Genomic DNA, 13,311 nt, shown 5'->3' with positions numbered 1-13,311 from the left:
CTGCACGGTTCACTACAATGTGTTTTGTTGCACTCTGCCTGCACGGTTCACTACAGTGTGTTTTGTTGGACTCTGCCTGCACGGTTCACTACAGTGTGTTTTGTTGCACTCTGCCTGCACGGTTCACTACAGTGTGTTTTGTTGCACTCTGCCTGCACGGTTCACTACAGTGTGTTTTGTTGCACTCTGCCTGCACGGTTCACTACAGTGTGTTTTGTTGGACTCTGCCTGCACGGTTCACTACAGTGTGTTTTGTTGGACTCTGCCTGCACGGTTCACTACAGTGTGTTTTGTTGCACTCTGCCTGCACGGTTCACTACAGTGTGTTTTGTTGCACTCTGCCTGCACGGTTCACTACAGTGTGTTTTGTTGCACTCTGCCTGCACGGTTCACTACAGTGTGTTTTGTTGCACGGTTCACTACAGTGTGTTTTGTTGCACTCTGCCTGCACGGTTCACTACAGTGTGTTTTGTTGGACTCTGCCTGCACGGTTCACTACAGTGTGTTTTGTTGCACTCTGCCTGCACGGTTCACTACAGTGTGTTTTGTTGCACTCTGCCTGCACGGTTCACTACAGTGTGTTTTGTTGCACTCTGCCTGCACGGTTCACACAGTGTGTTTTGTTGCACTCTGCCTGCACGGTTCACTACAGTGTGTTTTGTTGGACTCTGCCTGCACGGTTCACTACAGTGTGTTTTGTTGCACTCTGCCTGCACGGTTCACTACAGTGTGTTTTGTTGCACTCTGCCTGCACGGTTCACTACAGTGTGTTTTGTTGGACTCTGCCTGCACGGTTCACTACAGTGTGTTTTGTTGGACTCTGCCTGCACGGTTCACTACAGTGTGTTTTGTTGCACTCTGCCTGCACGGTTCACTACAGTGTGTTTTGTTGCACTCTGCCTGCACGGTTCACTACAGTGTGTTTTGTTGCACTCTGCCTGCACGGTTCACTACACTGTGTTGCCCTCTCTGTTTTCACACTGTGTTCCCTCTAATGCTGAATAATTATCCCCTGGATGTCAGTCTCACTGCAATTTCCTCCATCCCCTTTTATTCTTTGTTCATGCATTAGCAGATGTACTTCTCATTTCGTGACCTGTTCTAAGTGCAGTTTGCCAATAAAACAAACAATTGCAGTGCAACAAAAACAAATGCGTGAATCAAGTGAATAATGTCAATGCGACTTTGTGATGGACCGACAAGTAGAGGCCATTTCTCATGCAGAATTGACATGTCCTTAGTCACAACTCTATTTCTCAGATAGTCAAACATCTTGTTCATGCTTTAGAAACAGAATCTCTGTTAGTGTGTTAATGCAATACCTGCTCGGGATCCCAGTAGCCACTGGAACATAAACAATGTAATCACTTTGCAAAAGCCCATCAGTTTGTACCTTTGTCAATGCCAACTTAATGGAAAAAGTGGGATGTTCCTCCTCGAGGGAAGCGTTGGATCAGCTCCTACCAGGCTGCCCATAACTTATCAGACCCTGGCTTAGGGCTCAGACTCAATGTCTCATTTTCACATAGCAGGCCTTGAGTAAACATCCTCTCGCTTTTAATTAAAATAAATCCACTTTGGTCTGATATTTAGCACTCTGGGGAGAAGTCATCCACTAAAGGACCAGAGATACAGTCGGCAGATTGAAGCCTGGGGGATAAAGGGATGGATAGAGATAATTATATCACAGAATATCTTCCCCCTTTTTTATAGGCCAGTCCAAATGGAACCCTATTTTCTACATAGTGCACTATTTGGGCACATAGGGAATGTACTTTGTAGGGAATAGAGTTCCATTTTGGACTAGACCATATAAAAGGAAAAGGAGGAAGCTATTGTTTGATGTTAACAGTAAAATTCCTTTTTATTTTTCCTTACATTAATTCCAACTCCTTTCCTCTTGTTGTCTACCTACGTTCAGCACCTTCTACACGATATATACAAATTATATGGACATCCCGTTAAATTAGTGGATTCGGCTATTTGAGCCACACCCGTTGCTGACAGGTGTATAAAATCAAGCACACAGCCATGCAATCTCCATAGGGACATTGGTAATAGAACGGCCTTACTAAAGAGCTTAGTGACTTTACAACAAGTCAGTTGGTCAAATTTCTGGCCTTATAGAGCTGCCCTGGTCAAGTGCTCTTGTGGCTTAATGGTACCAAGTCCCTGCAGCAATGTTTCAACATCTAGTGGAATACCTTCCCAGAACAGTGGAGGCTGTAATGGCTGCAAAGGGGGGACCAACTCCATATTAATGCCTATGATTTGGAATGAGACGTTCGACGAGCAGGTGTCCACATACCTTTGGTCATGTAGTGTATGTGGTTCTACACACAACTGCTCTGTCTTTCTCTCTATCTCTCTCTATCTCTCTCTATCTGTGTGTGTGTGTGTGTGTGTGTGTGTGTGTGTGTGTGTGTGTGTGTGTGTGTGTGTGTGTGTGTGTGTGTGTGTGTGTGTGTGTGTGTGTGTGTGTGTGTGTGTGTGTGTGTGTGTGTGTGTGTGTGTGTGTGTGTGTGTGTGTGTGTGTGTGTGTGTGTGTGTGTGTGTGTGTGTGTGTGTGTGTGTGTGTGTGTGCCAGGGTTTCCGTTAGGAAATTTAGAAAGAGAGGAGATGTAATTTGAAACAACTAACATGGGTTGCTAATATGACTAGGATTGTGCCTATGGCTAATAGCCAATGAAAAAAAGTTAATACAGTATAAAAATAATTGCCTCCATGGTCTGATTTTGGCTAGGCTACTTTGAAGCAAGGTAAGACATGCCTCATCATATGTAGTAAATCATTCAGGTTTCAAACAATTAAGTATATGTTGTCAAAATGTATACTGCCTCCAGCTCATTGCAAAGTTCTGTGTGAGGCGCTGATGAAGCCTGCCTTCCGTTGCCTATGCTGTGTGAGATGCTGATGAAGCCTGCCTTCCGTTGCCTATGCTGTGTGAGATGCTGATGAAGCCTGTCTTCCGTTGCCTATGCTGCGTGAGGCGCTGAAGAAGCCTGTCTTCCGCTGTCTATGCTGTGTGAGATGCTGATGAAGCCTGCCTTCCGTTGCCTATGCTGCGTGAGGTGCTGATGAAGCCTGTCTTCCGTTGCCTATGCTGTGTGAGGTGCTGATGAAGCCTGCCTTCCGTTGCCTATGCTGTGTGAGGTGCTGATGAAGCCTGCCTTCCGTTGCCTATGCTGTGTGAGGTGCTGATGAAGCCTGTCTTCCGTTGCCTATGCTGTGTGAGGTGCTGATGAAGGCGCTGATGAAGCCTGTCTTCCGTTGCCTATGCTGTGTGAGGTGCTGATGAAGCCTGTCTTCCGTTGCCTATGCTGTGTGAGGTGCTGATGAAGCCTGCCTTCCGTTGCCTATGCTGTGTGAGGCGCTGATGAAGCCTGCCTTCCGTTGCCTATGCTGTGTGAGGCGCTGATGAAGCCTGTCTTCCGTTGCCTATGCTGTGTGAGGTGCTGATGAAGCCTGCCTTCCGTTGCCTATGCTGTGTGAGGTGCTGATGAAGCCTGTCATCCGTTGCCTATGCTGTGTGAGGTGCTGATGAAGCCTGCCTTCCGTTGCCTATGTTGTGTGAGGCGCTGATGAAGCCTGCCTTCCGTTGCCTATGCTGTGTGAGGCGCTGATGAAGCCTGCCTTCCATTGCCTATGCTGTGTGAGGTGCTGATGAAGCCTGTCTTCCGTTGCCTATGCTGTGTGAGGTGCTGATGAAGCCTGCCTTCCGTTGCCTATGCATTTGCTGTGTGAGATGCAGTAGCAGCAGCTCTCACGATGTCTGACTGGTTCTGTATCTGTATGCTGTACGCATGTGATAATTAAGATACATAATGAATATACTGTACACAAGAGCCAATTGAATTCCACTATATTATGCAAATTAACCTATAGCCAATTGAATTCCACAAAATTATGCAAATGAACCTGTAGACCGATAAGCATGACCGGTCAAATGTATTTACATCAACTGGTACTTCCATTAATGAATTGGCTAAAAAGTACAATAGGACTTTTCATCTTCTCCAGGACAATTTGAGGTCACCAATTATATTTATCGGCTTTTCTATTTCCGGCTAATGGAAACCCTGGTGTGTGTGTGTGTGTGTGTGTGTGTGTGTGTGTGTGTGTGTGTGTGTGTGTGTGTGTGTGTGTGTGTGTGTGTGTGTGTGTGTGTGTGTGTGTGTGTGTGTGTGTGTGTGTGTGTGTGTGTGTGTGTGTGTGTGTGTGTGTGTGTGTGTGTGCGCATTCGCATGCTGTAGAAATAAAGGATGGAGAAGAGGCTCTGAAATAAGAGAGAGAATTTATATGCCACTCAGAAAACATTACAATATGGAGACAAATCATTGTTTGGCTGACAGTGAAGGGAGAGAACTAAAACACATATAACAACATGTTGAGATGCAAGAAAGGCTTTTACAGGGCAAGGCCTTTACAGGGCAAGGCATTTACAGGGCAAGGCATTTACAGGGCAAGGCATTTACAGGGCAAGGCCTTTACAGGGCAAGGCATTTACAGGGCAAGGCCTTTACAGGGCAAGGCATTTACAGGGCAAGGCCTTTACAGGGCAAGGCATTTATTTACAGGGCAAGGCATTTATAGGGCAAGGCATTTACAGGGCAAGGCCTTTACAGGGCAAGGCCTTTACAGGGCAAGGCCTTTATAGGGCAAGGCCTTTATAGGGCAAGGCCTTTATAGGGCAAGGCATTTATAGGGCAAGGCCTTTACAGGGCAAGGCTTTTACAGGGCAAGGCCTTTACAGGACAAGGCCTTTACAGGGCAAGGCCTTTACAGGGCAAGGCTTTTACAGGGCAAGTCCTTTATAGGGCAAGGCCTTTATAGGGCAAGGCCTTTATAGGGCAAGGCCTTTACAGGGCAAGGCCTTTATAGGGCAAGGCCTTTACAGGGCATGCCTTTATAGGGCAAGGCCTTTTAGGGCAAGGCCTTTATAGGGCAAGGCCTTTATAGGGCAAGGCCTTTACAGGGCAAGCTCTAACATGTAGCATGACAAACACAGACGACAAAGACCATGTGCAGCTAAAGCTTTTATTCAAGCCAATATAAATGGATCCCAGGATGCTGACAGTGTGGGTCTGTAAGCCTGTGTGTGTACACTGTGTGTGTACACTATGTGTGGCGGTGTGTGATTCAACCATTGGTTATGGAAGTGTGAGTTTGTATGAGCTTTGATGTCAAATTTGAAAGGGGGCATTCCAGCCTGTGAGGCTGCCACAGAGTAGACCCTGAGTGTTCTCTGTACAGGTTCATAGACACCAGAGTAGACCCTGTGTGTTCTCTGTACAGGTTCATAGATACCAGAGTAGACCCTGAGTGTTCTCTGTACAGGTTCATAGACACCAGAGTAGACCCTGAGTGTTCTCTGTACAGGTTCATAGACACCAGAGTAGACCCTGAGTGTTCTCTGTACAGGTTCATAGACACCAGAGTAGACCCTGAGTGTTCTCTGTACAGGTTCATAGACACCAGAGTAGACCCTGAGTGTTCTCTGTACAGGTTCATAGACACCAGAGTAGACCCTGAGTGTTCTCTGTACAGGTTCATAGACACCAGAGTAGACCCTGAGTGTTCTCTGTACAGGTTCATAGACACCAGAGTAGACCCTGAGTGTTCTCTGTACAGGTTCATAGACACAAGAGTAGACCCTGAGTGTTCTCTGTACAGGTTCATAGAGCAGAGTAGGCCTGCCATAGATCGAATTGTAAACCAATATCTAAGTTAAATATATGGTCAAATGTGACCAATACGTTTCTATAGTACATGTATACCCTAGGGAGAATGACATGTATATAGGATAGGCTACTTATAGTGTTTAGGCTTCCTCTTTAAAATGTTGTGCATTTTTAAAACAAACAAACTTCTAGACTGCTCATTGTTCAACGCCCTTTTGCAGATACTGTAGCAGACAAATCTTTTCCACGGAATACTGTTGATATGCTGGAATCAGGGTTCGTGGGTTGTCATGATTATTTCTGCCATTAGGGGGAGCTCCGAGCTCACATAGTAACAGCCTGTCTCGTGCGAACAGTCTACAGGCGGCTGCGGCATTGTTGCGTCCTGTGCATCTCTGTGCAGTATCCTGGGGATGAGGACAGCCAGACCCGGCGCTAGGATAATGTGAATAAGGCGTCAGTTGAAATCGGAGAGGGGGCACACTTTTTGGGGAGGTTCTTGCATCGTAATTATATTGAAGTCTGCTTATATATCACGCTATACCACAATAAACATACAGTTCAAATTGCTTATATTAATTTTACATCACCAATGTTCCAAAGTCTAATTATTATCGGTCAATATTAGCCCATGAGGTCAAATTTATAATTGTGCTTGTCTCTGAATATATTATTCTCTTGACCCACCATTCACAATCTTCTCGTGTTCTACATGTTTAATGTGCGTGCGCACCAGCGTGGCACAGCAAACAGATGACTAACGTGGCAATCATTCCTGTGCTGCCACTCACTGTCTGCCACATCCAGGCCAGCCACATCAAATATTAATGACACACACAGAATTAGAAGATATATCTCGCTATGCTGTCTATGAACACAGAAATGCAATGCTGTCTGGGCATATATATATATATCACTGAAAAGTAGGCTGTTTTAGGCATGGTCATAATGAAGTTACCTGTAGAAGTTAAGCAAGTGCAGTATTTCTTTATATAGGCCTATATATTTTAGGAAGCACTTAAAGGTTCAAATGCAGCCATTTTTATCTCAATATCAAATCATTTCTGGGTAAAAATGAAGTAACTTGCTGTTATTGTTTTTAATTTAAATGGTTTAAAAGGAACACAAATGGCTTCTTAGGAAAGAGACATTTCTTAAGCAAGGATGTTGCTAGTTGTCTGAGTGGGGAGGAGGGGGAAACTAGCTGTTGTGGCAGAGAGGTCTATTAAATCATTTACCACCTGGTGATGTTACCAGGCAGGCCAAATCCATCCCACCAAACAGGCTGAAATATCAGGTGTTCTTTGAAATATATATAAAACACAGTTAGATCACATGTTTGACTACACTGGGCATTTAAGATGTTTTTTCCTTCAGATCAACATAATATATATTATGGTTAATAAAAGTTGTCTCCTAAATTTCTAAATTTGTGAATCATTTCCACCCAAAAAATTATGTTATTCTCTCGAAGAATACAATAGGTTATGTGAACCTGCTGAGCTAGGCTACATCCGGTGGGTCAAGGACAGAATGACCCAAGTGCTTCAAAGTCACTAGAGTGGTCCCGCAGCAGCATACCAGTGGCACGGGTCCACTTCGTTTGAACTTCATAGGCAGCTCCAACAATGTGGCTCTGCCCCCAATGCACACTTGCGCGCACTCCGTCTCCTCTCCTACATCCACCCTATCTCCCCCCTCCCTGCTTCTCTCCTCCCCCTCCGGATTCTTGTTTTGTGTATGTGTATCAGTCGAGGCTGAGGCTGTGCGGAGTGAGCATAGACCATGGGCTCCTAGTGATAGCGCTGTACAGAAACCAAGAGGGAGGGAGAGGATAGGTTGTTCAACTGACTTGACTGTACATTTACAGTGCTTGGGCACAAGCAAGGCACATGTGATCCTGTGGAGCGGGTTCCCTGTGAAATGTAAAAATGTACTTATTGACTAAAGTACCTGGGACTTTGGGGTTTGTTTAGACCCATTTAGACTTGGATATCTATGTATTGATGAGGAACGGCTGAGAGACATCAGTGAACATTTGCAAGGTGTCCGCTCGGAAGGCGCGTCTTAAGGAGGAGAAACCAAGACGGTTCCTAGATGATTGGATGCGTTTCTCTTGAACCCAGTATAAACAGTTTATACTTTAGTTTAGGTTGTCATTTCATATTGTATGGTTTCGTACTTATTGGAAAAATAGACATGGCCATTACAAGTTAACTTGTGGGAAAAGCAGCTGGAATTTCAGATGATCGCGAGTGAATAATTTGTTTTTACGGCTGTGGATATGAATCTATCCCGGGCTCGAACGTGCTACAATGAATCCTCTAAATTATTGGACATCTCAACTGGCTTTAGTCAGTAACTAGGACCTATATAAATTTCAAACTATTGAAATAAATCTATTTGCTGCTGTTTGGACATATTTTCCCGGCTTTATCCAAGGATTTGCGCGTAAACCGTGGATGTTTAATATGCTAGTATGGGTCCGCTAGCGTTCATCCTTGTTGCTGGATTATTGCACTTTCAAGTTGATGGTAAGTTATTTATGGAATTTCACATGGTATCAAACTCATTCTGTCGTGGAGCTGTATGTGTTCGATATTGGGAAAGAATGGTGCTTTCCTAAAATGGCAAAGTTCAACTCTTGCAACTCGTTTTCTTCAGATGCTGTATTCTTATTTAGTATTTTCCTCCATACAGTTTTAACTATGGTTAATGTTTATATACCCTTTATGTGATAGACTATGTAAAAAGCATCTCATGTCGCTGGTTATGATTAGGTTATGCCATGGGCAGTGTGATTGTACAGTATATGTGTTTTATTTTACAATTAATTGGAGACCTGATAGACTGTTTATCGGAGGAGTTCTTGGTGGAAGTTATTTCTATAATCTGGAACGTTAACCCTGAAAGAGGTTATAAAATGGTTTTAGGTTACTGAAATGATAAAGTCAACACAAACTAAAATGTCAGATATCTTTGCCTTCTGTTTTACTGAAGTCACACGTATAATAGCAAAAATTATGAATTCATCGAAAGTAGTTATATGTGGTGAAAAAAAATAATGTTAGCCATTCAAAAAATACCCATCTCCATCTTGTCTCCTTGGCAACAGCATCACCACTTTCTGCGTGATGGTATCTAGCCCTTTGACACCTGATGGCCAGTAGAACCCGGCCACTATACCTAACCCAAAGGTGTGCAAATTAGCATTACTTATCAACAGGAAAACATAACCAAACAAAAGGTTTTGCACTACAATTTCAGCGTCTGATTCAACACTGTATGATCAACGATTTAATCACTGATTCGCTGCCAATTGTTTTTCCTCTCTAATGAATTTACCGACAGGGAGATGGTAAGATCTGCTTATTTATTGAATACAATATTACATTCCACCTGCCCTTTTTGACATAGCTGAGCTCACAGGTGCTAGTCTTGGGGAGAGAGATGGGTGTGGACATATATGTGATTGCTTTCAGATTCAGCCCAGGACCCAAGCCAAATGAATGATGCATAACACAGCATTTATTTCTGCTGAATAATAACTAATAGACTTTAAACATGACTGGCACTCAGTTTATTTCCTCACTGTTGTTTCATCAATCTTTAATGGTGATACTGTTGGTAATTGTGAAAGTAATTTATACAATTTTGTTTTATTTCTCCCACACGGTTAAAATTAGAGCCCCCTCCTCAATCAATATAACGGGGAGAGTCAGCATAATTTTTATGATTTACAAGGCTTCTTGGGAATCATTGGCCTACAAAGGGAGCCAGTTTAATGGAGACATTAAAAGAGCTTCAACTGCATAGTATTGTTCAACCATAAATCAGAGGCCAGGTGACAGGAGGCCTGATATTGTCCTGATCAGAAATGTGACTAAGGGAAAGATAGGTGGGCCATTGCACCAACACTGAGGTTTACAACGTCACAATTCACAATCCTAATGCCTGAATCATGTTTACTGGAGGGAAGTGTTCATCACCCCTCAGGCACTCACACACACACACACACACACACGCACACACGCACACACGCACACACGCACACGCGCACACGCACACACGCACACACGCACACACGCACACACACACACACACACACACACACACACACACACACACACACACACACACACACACACACACACACACACACACACACACACACACACACACACGCACACACACACGCACACACGCACACACGCACACACGCACACACGCACACACACACACACACACACACACACACACACACACACACACACACACACACACACACACACACACACACACACACACACACACACACACAAACAAACACATTTTGTTCTTGAATATGGGTAAGGTCAGTCAGTGGTGAGTATTCATGGATTCATGTGCTTCTACATCTGCATTGCTTGCTGTTTGGGGTTTTAGGCTGGGTTTCTGTATAGCACTTTGTGACATCTGCTGATGTAAAAAGGGCTTTATAAATACATTTGATTGATTGATTGATGGATACCAAGGGAAGCAGGGTCCCCCCACCAAAAAACAAACAAAAAAAACATGTAAAATATTTTTTCTTGCCTCTCTCTGTGTTTCATAATGTTCCTTCAATTTGGATGAGGCTGAATATAACTCATTGGAGAAAGCATCAGATCAAGCGAAACAGCGCCCCTCTGTCTCTCTACGTGTAGGCCATCTATCTGATGCTGTGTGGTCCAAAAGAGTATGACATTGTTGCTGCCCGTACTATTGAATGCAAGGGAAGCCAGCGAGCATTTGGCCTCCTTTGGTGATTTAAAAAACGAAATAATAGCCAATCTGCGCTGAGCTAAACTGAGTGAGCTCAACTGTGAATGGTCCTGGCGCCCCAAAACAAATGTAGAAGGAAGCCAGTTTGGATGTGGTATCACTCCTATCAAATCACATTGACAACATATAGGTCATTGACAGAAACAACTTGAATTGTTGCATCTTGTTGTGTTGTTGGCTAGCTAGCTAACATTAGCCCTTTTCTAAATTAGCCATGGTGGAGAAAGGGATTTGGACTTGTGGTTTTACTTCATTCTCTGTACCGGCCAATGATTATAACAGCAATTCTGATCCAACCATACATTCACACCCTGTTCTGCCCCTGACCTGAGAGGATGGAAGTTCAATATGTAGCTAGATGTAGAAGGCTAATGTTAACTAGCTAACGTTGCCCATGCATGGAAGTTAGGCTAGTGAGCAAGCATTTTAGCCAGGTAGCTCAGGACAACAACAAATAAAAGTCTGTCCCGTATGACAGAGTGATAGACCGTTTCATCAACAGGAAAGAGAGGAGGATAGCATTGGTGTTTCTCGAAGTAAGGTAAGTCAAGACAAACGCGTACACACAGAAATCAGAACCATGGACAGACACATCATATTTAGCTTACAGTGATCAGACTACATTGTTTTTGGTATCTTTTAGATGACTTGATGAAGTTGAAATGTTGCTGGAATAGTGGAGGCAGCTCCTGTTTTCTTTGTGACTTGCGGTAACTCTCTGTGGTTCTAAATCAATAGTTGTTTAGTGGTCTGAAAATGTGGGAAACGTTAACTTGCTTCACCATGCTGTATGTCATGTAACTGTCTGTTACCTTTACATGCTAAATGCTTCGTGGACTTCACTGGACAGAGATTCCTCTCCAGTTTTGTGAGGAAACAGAGGTGTGGGTGAATTCATTCTTCCACTGTGTATTATTATTGTCTTGGCCTTTAGGCCTATATATCACGGTTACAAGGCATATGAACTAACAGGTTATAAAGCAAACAATGCAATTATCACAAAACACAGGTTGTAACATGGCTTTTTCTCTGGCTTCGCCAGTGATTGTACACACACACCACTACTGGGTAAGGTGAGGCTAAAACCTATTGAGCCTGTGCTATATGGCAATTTTTGAATGAGGAAGTGGTAATTCATAAAATGTTGTTTTTGAGGCTCCCAGTTGTCTTCTATTGCATTAGTAATGTCAACACTTGCTGTGTTGTGAGCAATGATTCACACTTACTAGCGTTTGCTTTGTGTTGTTTGTACAGCTTCAAAAACATGTGAGGATGTTGATTTTATTTGTTGAAGGCAGGGGTTGACACTGGGGCCCCTGCTCTTTCCTCTCCTCCTTTGTCCTTTTTTAGGTACAGTCTTTGGTTTCTGTGGCTGTTTGTATCCCTACGGAGTCTGGGATTCTAGCCCCCTTTGTAGCGGGAACATGGATTCTCTCTCTCTATCCCCATCTTTCTCTCACTCAATTCAATTCATTTTCATTTTAAGGGCTTTATTGGCATGAGAAACATATGTTTACATTGCCAAAGCAAGTGAAGTAGTTAAAAAACAAAAGTGAAATAAACCCCCAAAAATTGCAGTAAACATTACACACACATACGTTTCAAAATAATATAGACATTTCAAATGTCATATTATGTCTATATACACAGTGTTGTAATGATTTGCAAATAGTTAAAGTACATAAGGGAAAATAAATAAACATAAATATGGGTTGTATTTACAATGGTGTTTGTTCTTCACTGGTTGCCCTTTTCATGTGGCAACAGGTCACAAATCTTGCTGCTGTGATGACACACTGCGGGATTTCACCCAGTAGATATGGGAGTTTATCAAATTGGCTTTGTTTTCAAAATCTTTGTGGATCTGTGTAATCTGAGGAAAATATGTGTCTCTAATATGGTCATACATTTGGCAGGAGGTTATCAAGTTTCTCTCTCTCTCTATGCCTATCTCTCTCTCTCTTGCTCCCTGTCTCTCTTTCTCTCTCTCTCTCTGCTGTCCCCCTCTGTTCTCTGTTCAGCCAAACCCACTGGTTGCTAAGCGCTGGCTGAAGGCATGGCTGGATGGCCAGTGGGAAAGGGGCGCACCTTCCTGTGAGTCGTGAATCACTCCTCCCAATCATTTCTCTGTCACCCTCATCCAACTCTCCCCTACTCCACCGCCAACTCCACCACTACCCATCACCCATTCTTTCAGAGGTAATCTGTGGGTCCTTGGGAAGGGAGGAGCCATCTCTAAGAGTCCACTTACGCAGACAAAAAGGTCTGGAGTTGCATTCACTGGGCAACATGGGCAACAAAGGCTGGCTGGCTGAATGGCAGTCAGGCAGTGTTTAGTGTTCTGTGATTAATACTGTTAGTGTGTGCTGCTGCTGCTGCTGGGGTTGAGAGAGAGAGAGACTGGTTGTGAGAGAGAGAGAGAGAGAGAGACTGGTTGTGAGAGAGAGCGAGACTGGTTGTGAGAGAGATACTGGTTGTGTGTGTGAGAGAGAGAGAGAGAGAGAGAGAGAGAGAGAGAGAGAGAGAGAGAGAGAGAGAGAGAGAGAGAGAGAGAGAGAGAGAGAGAGAGAGAGAGAAGAATAGAGGGAGAGATGGGGATAGAGAGCGTGAAATAAAGAGATAAGGGAGATGGAATAGAGTTGGAGGAGGAGAGGAGCACCAAAAGAAGACAAGCCAGGCAGTAAGTGAGAGCTGGAGAAATTGAAAGGAGAGGGATAGATCCAAAAGTGTTTCGGTTAGAAAATGGTTTTAGTTTTGACATGTGCTCCTAAAGTTACAGGAAAATTACAGTGTTTATTGGCCAAGGTTGAATGGAATCCAGGAAGAA

The 13,311-nt window shown here is 43.7% G+C and overlaps 1 protein-coding gene across 13 annotated transcripts in view; it reads left to right on the top strand.

Annotated features, from left to right (window-relative positions):
* Positions 1-13,311, top strand: part of LOC124005506 (roundabout homolog 2-like) — an 832,377-nt gene that overhangs the window by 232,732 nt on the left and 586,334 nt on the right. The window contains exon 1 of one of the 13 annotated variants that reach the window (XM_046314834.1): positions 7,454-8,215. The exons of the other annotated variants lie outside the window; for them this stretch is intronic. Within the exon in view, the coding sequence (XP_046170790.1) occupies positions 8,161-8,215 (55 nt within the window). The 5' untranslated portion in view covers positions 7,454-8,160. Of the gene's footprint in view, positions 1-7,453; positions 8,216-13,311 lie in introns of those variants that run through there. 13 annotated transcript variants of the gene reach the window in all.

The sequence above is a fragment of the Oncorhynchus gorbuscha genome, linkage group LG19, assembly GCF_021184085.1.
Source record: "Oncorhynchus gorbuscha isolate QuinsamMale2020 ecotype Even-year linkage group LG19, OgorEven_v1.0, whole genome shotgun sequence".
Taxonomy (NCBI): Eukaryota; Metazoa; Chordata; class Actinopteri; order Salmoniformes; family Salmonidae; genus Oncorhynchus; species Oncorhynchus gorbuscha.
The sequence above is the reverse complement of the archived record's forward strand: the minus strand, read 5'-3'. Positions and strand labels throughout refer to the sequence as shown.